General features: G+C 41.0%; 1 protein-coding gene across 9 annotated transcripts in view; it reads right to left on the bottom strand.

Annotated features, from left to right (window-relative positions):
* LOC110027914 (DNA mismatch repair protein MSH4) overlaps positions 1-12,064 on the bottom strand; it is a 182,101-nt gene that overhangs the window by 23,678 nt on the left and 146,359 nt on the right. For 7 of the 9 annotated variants that reach the window (XR_002294390.1, XR_002294392.1, XR_002294391.1 and 4 more), the window contains 4 exons: positions 7,346-7,409; positions 2,690-2,833; positions 2,372-2,594; positions 2,087-2,243 (listed from right to left, as the gene is read on the bottom strand). Coding sequence is in view for 6 of the 9 variants with exons in the window: in XM_020729553.1 (XP_020585212.1) it covers positions 2,087-2,243; positions 2,372-2,594; positions 2,690-2,833; positions 7,346-7,409 (588 nt within the window). In the remaining 3 variants the exon portion in view is untranslated. The remainder of the gene's footprint in view (positions 1-2,086; positions 2,244-2,371; positions 2,595-2,689; positions 2,834-7,345; positions 7,410-12,064) is intronic. The other 2 variants (XM_020729556.1, XM_020729557.1) reach the window with 1 other exon arrangement.

Here is a 12,064-nt window from a genome sequence, read left to right as displayed (position 1 = left end):
TGGTTGTTAATGGCGGCGGCGGCGGCAGCGGCAACGGGCTCTGCTAGGGTTTTGTTGGATGACGATTCCCGACAGTGATTTCCTTGTTTTCTCACTTCCTCGCAGTTTTCTCGACGACGCTCGCTCGTAGACTTTTTGTCATCGACGCTTGCTCGCGTCGTCTAAGTGATAGACGACGACGCCTCGTGTTGTCGCTGCTTGCGTCGTGCACGACGACACCTCCTTCGCAGTTGTCTCCTTCCAAATGACGCGACTTCGTCATTCCTTCCATACGACACGACTTCGCTATTCCTTCCAGACGAAGTCCTCATTAGTCGACGACACTTCCTTCGCAGTCGTCTCCTTCCAGACGACGTCGATTTCGCTATTCCAGACGACAGTTGCTTTCCTGCCCGACAAACACCATCTTGTCGGCAGAGATGACATCGACTACCGGTTCCTATGCCACTGCACTTGCCAACGGTGTCTCTACTCTCTTTCAGAGACTGGTTTTCATATAGGTAAGTCTTGCAATGTTCCACAATCTTTTCACGAGGCTCTTGAAGATGGCGGTGATCACACCTTCATTAAAAAACTTGGAAAAAAAATGGTAAGCTTATTCTTATTCTCACAAAAGTTGAAATCAGTGCTCTCGCATCTTCTTGACATTTTGCTCTAGTGAAAAATCTCTTTATGGTCACCCAAGACTTGAGATCATTCAAAAAGAATTTGATGTTGTGAAGTTGTTGGGCAATTTGAATATTGGTTTATTTGATGGTCGACACATAGTGATTCAGTTATCTGACGATGTCGATTACACTTGCATTTTTTCACGGAAAGTTATCAAGAACGACAACCGTTATATGAAAATTCTGAAGTGGACTGTTGATTTTGATCCAAAAGCGGAGACCTTTATCATTCCTATTTGGATAAAGTTTCCAGGGTTAAAATTACACAATTCAACTTGGAAATTCTCTACTCCTTAGCAATTGCTTACGGTAAGTCTCTCAAGGTTGATAGTCCTACGCTTGCAGTCACCAGACCCTCTATGGCTTGTGTGTTGGTTAAGAGGGATATCACTCAACCAGCCCTGGATGAAGTATAGATTGGAACCACCCACAACGAGTATTGGCAAAAAATTGAAATCGAACCACACCCTCCTTATTGCTCTTATTGCAATATGTTTGGCCACAGTTCTACTATTTGCTATCGCTTGCATCCTCATCTAAGGTCGAATATCGCTAAAGATCAGTCACCTACCATCCCTGTTGAGAAGATGCAATCCGATCATCTTTCCAACACTGCAGTTCCTGACGAAGTATACCATACTACAACTACAGATCCAGTCGTGCTTATAACACCCACTGTTATTGAAGAGAGCTCACCTACATGCCAAGACACACGAGAGTGCTCCTTTGACCCAATACAATATCAGCTGGTACAACATGTAATTGCTTCTAATGTTCAACAACCTACACATGTCTGACACACTTTAAACCAATCCACTAATCAGGTGAGTCAATCTTCGGATGAGGAATGACAGGTCTATTCTAGGAGAAAGAAGAAGAATGGAGGCTGACTCGGGAACTTATTGGATGATACATTGGTTACTAATGGCAGTGACACTCATCTTACCAATTTATTAGCTGACTTCTTCCCTAGAACTAGAGATAGAGGCAAGGCTAAATTGGGTCGCTCTCTAGCCACCTGATACTATGTACTTCAACAATTTTAGGCTTTTTCTTTAAGTCTCTCATGTACTTTTCTGTATTTTCTAGTTTTGGAACCAATTGTGATTATTGTGTGGGCAGGGTGCCATGCTTGGGCCCTCCCACACATTGTATCTGTATCTTTCTGTCTATTTAATATATTAGCCTTTGGGCTTTTATATATATATATATATATAATTAGATTACAAAAAATAAAGCAACAGGTTATACACCATTGAAAAATGGAATTTAGGAGTTTATGTAGAATTCCATTGTATATTTAGTAGCCCATCACGTGAAAAAATCGAAAAAAACCAATAGAAGTGTCTCATTTTAAATTTCCTTGGAATCTTTTGAATATAGTGAGTTGGAAGCAAACGGTAAATATTGGAGCTTACTGTGCTTGTGTTATATTCAACGTTGTCTCCACTGCCAATCCGTGTAAACATGCGATCAACTACCCTTATGGATGCAAAACGAGCAGGAACATAGCAACCAATTTGTGCAAGAATGATCAGAAGACAAACTTGTTGAAGATAAGTACTTTTTCCACTCCTGAGCATGTGAAAGCAAAAAATGATATTGATTATTTAATTCCATAATACATATAGTTTTAAATTTTATATGCATAGAAAGAATAGAGGTTAAAACGAGAATCCGAAAGCATATATATGTATATTTACATGTTTGGACCCATGACTATCACCACATTTGACACTTCAGAAAGGAAAAGATTGTTAGGCTGCATATAAAAATTCTCTATCAATCGCAATAGGTTATGTTTGGAAAAAGGAATCAAATAAATATAGTGACTATGAGTGTGAAAGAAAAACGTAACTACAAAATCACTACGCAAGTTCTCTACGATAGGATGTTTGCCAGCATCAATTGCCATAGGCCCACTTGCTGCCAATCATTTTTAGTTATCAATTCGCAATGAATGCTCAATTTAACTCCTTCCAAAAAAAAAACAAAAAAAAAACTGAATATGTTTTGTCTACCAGTGAATTCTGGCCTTGAATAACATTCAGGAGGCTTGGTCGATATCATGTGTGCAAAAGAATTCACGATCATATCTAGAAGGCATATAATCTCTGCAAGCAATGTTAGTAAGGAAATATCCTCTCTTATTGCATCAATCAATCCTGCAAAATAGATTTTTAAATCAAGTCAGCATAGGATGCAGACCCATAGCTTGACCATATGACTACTAGATCCATCTAGATAAAAAATGTCTACACTTTCATGACTTTGTCCCACCAACAAAAAATGGAATAAATTACAAATGAATGCACCAAATTTACAACATCGAAATAGGAATTTAAAAACTTGACAAGGGTTCACCTAACATTGAGATTTCTAAGACAAATGATTCATCAGTAAGTCAGTTAAGTATCTCAAAGTAGTTTTTATGGATATACTCTGCAAGAAAAGCCTTATGTTGATAGTCTCTACTAATCAAGCTAGGCAGCAGCAAGTACATAAGCTATCTTTAACATGTAAAACAAGAGAAAAACGTCAAAATGATTCATGTACAATTTAACACGAGGGTTTTCCTCCAAAAGCTGAACTTGTTTGGCCCAAACCAGTTCTGTTTGGCGGGATATCACCCCCTTTTCTCGTCTATCTATCTCTTATTTATATGTGTGTTTGCTGTTTAGGTTGTCAGCTTATGCTAATTTTCTGACTTCAGTTTGTGAGGATAGACGCCGGCGTCCTATTTTCTCATTTAGAATTGTATCTGATGGTTAGGGTGGTGCTCCGGCTGTATCTCTCTCCCCGGTGATAATTATATTCTCCGACGTCCACCTCCAACCCTCTCCCTGCCATTCCCCCTGCTGCAGCCTCCTCTCCCTGCCTTTCCTCCCGCTGTAGTCCTCTCCAGTGACTCCCACCCCCTGCAGGCTATACCGTGACCTGCTCCCTGCAGCCATCCCACGCTACCCCTTTCCTTCCTAAACTGCAAGCCTATCCCAATCACCTGCTAGCTGGGCCGCAACTCCTTCATCAATTCCATTGCCGTAATTCCCCTAACTGCACTCCATCCAGGGCCCATTTTACCTGCGGTAACTCTCTCAGCTTTCCCCTGTATCGGGCCTCTAACCTGCCGCTGTTCCACTTCACTTCCAACCAGCAGCCCCTCCTCCCGTGACAGCCCCTCCCTTCCCATAACTCCTACCTCAGGCCACTAATCCCCCATCTAACAGCCCAACAGCAGGCTTCGCCCCTTTCTTCCCAATTCCTTCCTAACAGCCGGCCTTCCCTTTTTTCATTCCCCTCTACAGTCCAACAGCAGCCCCTTCCCCAATTCCTTCCTAACAACAGTCCAAGTTCAACGGCCCAACAGCAGCCTTCACCCTTTCCTATCCCCCACTCCAGTCCAACCTTACGCAGCCCAACCGCAGCTCTCCTCTTCTCTTCCCCACTGCAGTCTGAAACCGTACAGCCCCTCCTAACCTTCTTGCTGCCATCTCCCTCCACCCCCACATACAACTTCAACACCACCACCCCGATTCACACCCTAGCTTTGTGATTGTATCGTGTTTTCTTATGGCGAGTGTCGTTATTTGTAATCCCTTAAAACTCAACAATAATATTTTTGTTTCCATTATGGTTTGTGTTTCCTCTAGTGTCATTTAATATCAGAGCTACCCTAACCCTAGTCCTATCCTATGGTTTCCTAGCATCCACCATAAACCAAAACTTTCATTCTTACTACCAAATATCCTTTTTACAACCCAAACCCTAACCCCATAAGAATTTTTCTTTAATATTCCTAAACCTTAGTCATGCCACTAATGAGATATATGTCCGAGCCTATCCGTGAGGAGATAGGACGAGAGATCCGCCGACTTCGGTAGTGGATTACCGACATTGAATTGAAATCCATGGGAGGTTACCCTTGGCTATGATCCGAAAGGTCGAAGAGGGGAATGAGAAGATATGAAGACAAAGCAGGAACACAGCGTCAATTCCTACCAACCTACTACCACCAAAAGTTGCAGACACTAGGTTTCAGCGTGGAGAGATCGCAACAACAAGCGACCCACCTAGCTGCTGTCCAACGAAACTAATCCGCAAGTTTGTCACAGCTAGAAAATGTGACAAGTGCCACGAATTTGGACATGTAGAGGCAGAACACACAACAAAGGGTGTGATCTACTTCACCGAACAGGGCGTCTTCAAAAAGTTTGGTAAAGACACCACAGACACTGAAGAGAGTAAGGACATAAACGGGGAGTACTAGCTTCCAGTTGGAGAGATGAACGGTGATCGAAAAGAAGATGAAGAATAACGAGAAGATTCTCCACTTGCAGCTAGCAAAGAAGAGGCAAAACCAAATCCGGTTGACACCCAGATAGAGATTCCAATAGAGGTAACAGTCGTTGCTCTAGAAGGTAAAGACTCTGAGGTAATGGGCAGCCCAGCAGAGCATGAGATTATGGTGCCGCAAGCTAGCATCCAACAGACAGTGAGAGGAACATCAATAGAATTGACCTTGGATGTCTACAAGAGTTGTGAGTTTGATGAACCGACATCAGATATAGGTCCACCACGGATAAACGAGATGGAGATTTTTCAAATGTATAGACCTCCTCCATAATTTCCCAGACGGAGGGAGGTTAAGCATGCCAGAAATGAGGTCATTGTATGTCGTTTCAATAACATTACATGGAGATATTCAAAGGTTACTTTCAAATCAGTATAGGACACCTCGTCAGATGCCCAGACGGGAGAGAAGAACCCCAACTTTATAGTGAACCTAAGGAACTTGATGGAGATCAAAATTCAGCAATGGGATCCAGGTCCAATCTGTGGGGAGGAAGTCTCCCCCAAGGGGGTACCAGTAAGAGTGGTTCAACTTGTCACGGATTTCATCTCAGAATTGAGTTCTTCTCACATACTTATTATTCAATCACCGCACGCTAGACATGAGAAGTGGAAGGAGAAGATTTCAAATGTAAGGGCTCAAGAGTTGCATTGCGGGAATCCATCTCTATATGCAGCTCCCGCTTAAGATGCGTCAGATGAGGATGGCTACCTATTCTATCAAAATGTGTTGTGGAATGACTATGCCGGCATGATCGACCTACCAGAGGACTTACCACCATACATCTAAACTAGTTTGGCCCAAACCAGTTTAGTTGAGAGGGAAGGCTGAACCCCCCCCCCCCCCTCTTTTCATTTGGCGGGAAATTTCCCCTTTTTTCTTTCCTAGTTTCCAACTTATCTATCCCCTATGTAATTGTTATCTAGGTTTTCAACTTATGTTAATTTTTTTATTTCAGTTTGTGAGGACAGTCGCCGGCGTCCTATTGTCCCTTTAAGGGCTGTAACAGATGGTTAGGGTGGTGCTCCAACTGTATCCCTCTCCCTGGTTGTGATTATCTTCTCTGACGTCCACCTCCACCCGTCTCCCCGGATTTCCCCCTGCTGCAGTCCACTATCCCTGCCGTTGCTCCTGTTGCAGTCCTCCGCAAGCTTTACCGTGACCTTCTCCCCGCAGCCATCCTACGCTGCCCCTTTCCTTCCATTTCCTTCCAAACCTGCAAGCCTGTCCCAGCCGCCTGCTATCTGGGCCACAACTCTCCCATCAATTCCACTGCCGTGACTTACCCAGCTGCACTCCATCCAGAGCCATCTTACCTGTCGCAACTCTACCAGCTTTCCCTTGTATCGGGCCACTAGCCTGCTGCTGTTCCACTTCCCTTCCCACCAGCAGCCCCTACTCCAGTGACAGCCCCAGCCCCTCCATTCCTCCCGTGACAGCACACGACCCAAAACCTTTCCCGTGATAGCCCCTCCCTTTCCATAAATCCTACCTCAGGCTACTACTCCCCCATCTAACAGCCCAACAGCAGGCTTCACCCTTTCCTACCCTTCAATAGTCCAATCTGCAGCCCAACAGCCGGCCTTCCGTATTTCGAACCCCTCTACAGTCCAATCTATAGCCCAACAGCAGCCCTTCCCTAATTCCTTCCCCACAACCGTCCAACTCCAACGGCCCAACAGCAGCCTTCACCCCTTCCTATCCCCCCATGCAGCCCAACCCTATGCAGCCCAACCACAGCTCTCCCTCTTTTCTTCCCCACTGCAGTCTGAAACCGTACAGTCCCTCCTAACCTTCTTGCTGCCATCTCCCTACACCCCCACATACAACCGCAAAACCACCACCCAGATCCTCCCTAGCTTTGTGTTTGTATCATGTTTTCTTATGGCAAGTGTCATTGTTTGTAATCCCTTCAAATTCAGCAATAGCATTTATTTCTATTATGATTTGGGCTTCCTCCGGTATCACAATTTATGAGGGCTGTTTTGATAACAAACTATCTAATGCATCCTATAAAGTAACTTAAATCTTAAAGTATGATCCAAAATAGCCAATTTACTCCTCAAATATGATTGAAAATTATTCAATAGGACAATTTTAGAGCATTTTAAAAGAGACAAGAAACTAAATTGAACACGTAAGACAACTATAACTAAAACGACCTATAAAAATAGTCCAGAGATCCTTTTCAATTTTTTTCTCAAAAAAACAATACTTTCCCTGACAAAAAAAGACATACAATATATATGCTTGGCATGACAGCACATGAAAGTAATGGATTGTAATAAGCATGAGAAAAAAACAGTTGACACGAAATCATTAAAACCTTCCAAACACATCTCTGTCCGCATGAAACATTCAGCTGCTGCAGACTTGTTTCTTACGTTTAGCTGCAATTATCAACAATGCAGGATTTCTCAAGTTCACTGTAAACTAACTTTAAATATTGAAAGCTCCTTTTTGATATAACTGAAAATCTAAGCACATAAATAACGAACATTCATAACAGTGACCCATAAAAGGAAGACTAAAGCAACCAACATAGTTTCAAGACAAGAGTTTGAAAAGCGTTATTCAAAAATAAATTTGTGCAAGTCTAAAGAATACAACATTACTTAACCTATCAACAAAAAATTTCTTTTAATGAAGGACGATAATGTAGGATATTTATCAAAATTATAAAGCCAATTAAATTATCATTAAGTTTATCATCATCATCATCATAACTCTTAACTTAGATCCTACGGTCAACTTTGAGAATCCTTATCTCTACCCATCTCTACAAAGTGCTACATGAGGTCTTAAATATATTTTAAATACATTTTACTGCACAACTACAATCTATGTTACATCACATTCTTATTTTTCTCTTCATAATATCATAACCCCAACTAGCTCCCACCTTATGAGTCGAATGAGGTGCGACAAAGGCAGATTATTCGGTCAAATTAAATTCTCACCAACACTCGTCTTCACTTGCGAAATTGAGACCCAATAGATAATAAACTAGTCTAACTAAATCATCACAAACATGCATGATACATTTCATTTCATAATTCATTCACATTCACATGTACTTAAGAGCGTGGAGATCATATCATCCTAGCACCTTCGAGTTCAATGTTAGTTTAAAGTGTACATGCAATTGTTGAGTCAACGATTTGCTGCCGGGTACCTTCTATGAAACCAACTACTGGCCTCCTATTCTAAAGTATAGTGTGTAAGAGAAACAATAGCAGGTACAAGTATAATGACAGAATTTAAAAAGGAGCTAGCATGCATTGTATCAACAAAAGAACTACCACCTGGAAAACTCAAGAAAGAGCGACAAATGACCGACGATGGAAGACAACTCGAGAAAATCGTCAAATGACTCACAACGGAAATTTTGAAGCAACAACAACAAATGACGACTTCAAGAAAGTCATTGAAAACACGGGAGTATCCCGGAAAAAGGCCACGAGTGCTTTACCAAAAGTTCCAAGTAAAATCACACGAAAAATCCGAAGAGAGAAAACCGCAAGCACTCGGGTCGGGGCTAAACTTAGATATTATATATTTGTACTCAATGGACGTCGAAGACTACTGTCGGTCACCCGAATGTATAGAGTCCAACACTCAACTAGAAGGGTGTCCTACTAAACCTAACTTAGGAGGGTACTCCGTAGCCCGGTATTGGTAATCGACAAGTGGACAACCAAGTTACAATATATTTAAAATTTATATTTTAGCATGCACATGAATTTTAGGCATACAAAAGAAAGTTATATCAATTTTGTGGTAAAAAATGTTTTTATAAATATTGCATCTGTTCTTATCAGTTTTGAAAAGTATAATTGTCAATGAGTCGATCACGCCGTTGGGCGTACGATCGCCAACAATCTAAGAAGGTACGGGTCGCCAGGTAGTCTTGTGTCGGTGAATAATACTATCATCCTACAGTTTATCAGGTCCCAGGATTGAGTCCTGATGTCGTAGGATGAAATATCATCTGCTCTACCACCGGTGTGCCTTTGTCATCACCACCCTAAACCCCAAAACAAAATCGACCTACTTGCGACCTTGCTTGATGATTTCATGTATAGCAAAAGGCTATACATATGCACTTGTGTATCAAACATAAGCACCTAAAAACTCGAACCAAAAAGCAAAGAAAACGAACTAAAAAGCAAAAAAGGAAAGAGAAAGAAGACCAACCCACCTCCAAATTCAATTTAGAAAAGAGGGCCAAAACGGTAAGAGGGTTAATCTAAAACATCCAATTGACGGACTTTCTCGAACAAGGAAATATAGCACACTCCTTCAGGCTAGCCAAGAGACATCCCCAAAAGGCACAATCCAGAAAACCCCAAGCTATGCCCAAACATATATATTTTCTTATATCAAACGATCCTCCTCTTCTCTTTTTTCCTTCTTTTTTTTTTCTTTTTTCCTTCTTTTTTTTGTAATCAATTCGGCCCACAAGATTGGGCTCCAAAATACTTTCGAACATCTGACAAATTATTCATTGAAAGGGGCATTCAAATTTTTTCAAGTAACAAGTAATTAAAGTATTTCACCTTGCAAATATTAAAGCCACTCAATTCCACCTCAAACCAAGAGTTTCCAATGAAATGAAATGTGAACCCGACACCAGACAAGAAATCCATATAAATGCTTACGGCCAAGGGCAGCAAAGAGGGGTAAGACAGAGCCCTCAAAACAAGCCTGAAAAGCTTTAAAAGAGCCAAATTTCTTTTCAACAAGTGTTTCGAACAGGAAGGCAGCCATAAGAAGTAAAAAATCGAGAACCTAAAAGGAATCTCAAAAATCCTCCAAACCTAATTCCAACTGCACATGTATTCTAAACAGAAAAGGGCAGCAAAGGGGAGCAAGAACAAGCCTTCCAAACCAAATTCCACAAAACCTTAAAACCAAAATTCCCACTCATCATATGCTTTGGGCAGGGGCAACAACCATAGGGAGCTAAAAATCAAGCCCCAAACCAATTTTTAAATTATTTGGAATAGACCTCCACATGTATTTGAATGGGGGCAGGCAAGGGGAGCTAAAACCGAGCCTAACAAAAGGGCAAAAACATAGCCATATTTTAACCAAAACGAGCCTAACAGAGGGGGCCAAATATAGAACAATATTCCAAGTAAAACCCAACCCAAAAGAAGAACCGAACCAAGCCAAATTACAGGTGAAACCGAGCCTGATCTCATGCCAAACTGAGCCCTTCATCAAGCAAAACTGAAGCCAGTATAAGGTTCCAAAACCGAGCCCAGCATCAAGCCAAAAGCAAACCTAGCAAGGCTAAAACCGCAGCCAGAACAAGGTCTAAAACCCACAAGGTCCAAAACTGAGCCACAACAAGGCTAAAACCGCAGCCACCACAAGGCCAAAACCGAGCCACAACATGGTCCAAAATCAAGTCACAACATGGCCAAAACAGAGCCCAATAAATGGGTCGAAATAGAATTATAAAACTCACATCTCGTAATGCCTTAAGCCTCAAAAATTTCTTACACCCAGCATATGCTTCGAATAAGAATATGTAACAGGAAAACAAATAAGCATAAATGAGTTCCTAAAGCCAACTTGTCTCAGCATTAAATTAAAATGAATCATTAAAATGAATTCCATCATTTACTTGAACAAGAATATCAATAATGAAGAGTTTCAACATTTCATTTCTAGCATTTGTTCCAAATAAGCAAATATCATTGAAGAGCAACAACCTAAGCTTCCAAACTTCCATTTATAATGCATTTAAGATTTTTTACAAATAACCCATTCAAAAGACTTCAAATTTTACAAATAAACAACCAATGAATTTCAGATTTTGCAAAAAGAACACCCCATAACTTCAAATTTTCATGAATAGGCCACCCAAAATAAAATTTCTAAAAGCCTTGATGTTAGACCATCAGAGCGAACAAAACCACAACCCCGAAGTTTCAGATTTTACAAAAAGAAAGAAAAAAACACCCGACGGTTTCAGATTTTCACAAATCCGTTCCCGAAATTTTAATTCCAGATTTTTCATAAACAAAAGTTTTGAAGTTTTATATTTCCATAAACTCTATAACTTCCGAATGATATATAGCATGTAACGAGAGTTTCTTTGAACCAAATCGTCAAGCCATAAAACTCTAAATAATGAATAGCATGCAAGAATAAAACCGAATCAGCAAGCTACAAGGCATTTCATCAATGTATAACATGCAACTTAAGCAAATAAAGGCAACCACGGGGAGCCGAATCGAACCTCCAAAACATGCATATGTATATTTTTTTAACTTTAACAAAGGAGATAAATAAATATAGCCTCCTATACGCAGTTTGAACAGGAGAAAAACACGTGGCAGAGAAACAAAGCTAAGCTCTGAAACAAAAGTTTTAGCAACCCTCAACCATAAATATCATTACTTACACATGCTCCAAAATAAAATAAAAAAAAGTCACAGTAGAAAACGATACAAGGGTCTCCCAAGTGACTCCAGATTTTCACAAATCAACCACCCAAGTTTCAGTTTTTTTTTTTTTTAAATGAGGATTTGTATAAGGTGCATAAAGGAAGGATTCAAAGGCCTCACTACTAACTTTGATGCAAATGTGATGAATTAAATTTCCTTGCACCTTTTCAACAAACACCTAGCGTGCAACTATAAATACATCAACTTAGGATTAAAAACTTCATTTTTTTTTTACTCTCAATCATCCCAAAAAAGGCATCAGAAAGAATTTCAGCATGAAAAGAGACACCAAGTCAAATGGCTAAAGAAGAGAAAAAAAGGGAAGAGGTTATCACTTGACGTAGAGCACACAAGAAGAGTAAGAGAAGCCCTAGAAGCAATCCGACAACACCTCCCCCTTCTCCAGTAATTTCGGCTAACCTGAAACCTCCCCAAACGGGGCTTCTTATAGGCAAGAGGGAAAGGAGATGGGGAGTGATCTCCCCATCGCATGCGGCTCCAAGAACCGAGCGGAACAAGACGCTCCCCATGCGGGCGAGAGATTATTGCGTGCGGACACCGCATGCATCTCTGCATGCGGTGTC

Source organism: Phalaenopsis equestris, unplaced genomic scaffold (genome assembly GCF_001263595.1).
Source record: "Phalaenopsis equestris unplaced genomic scaffold, ASM126359v1 Scaffold000468, whole genome shotgun sequence".
Classification (NCBI taxonomy): Eukaryota; Viridiplantae; Streptophyta; class Magnoliopsida; order Asparagales; family Orchidaceae; genus Phalaenopsis; species Phalaenopsis equestris.
The sequence above is the reverse complement of the archived record's forward strand: the minus strand, read 5'-3'. Positions and strand labels throughout refer to the sequence as shown.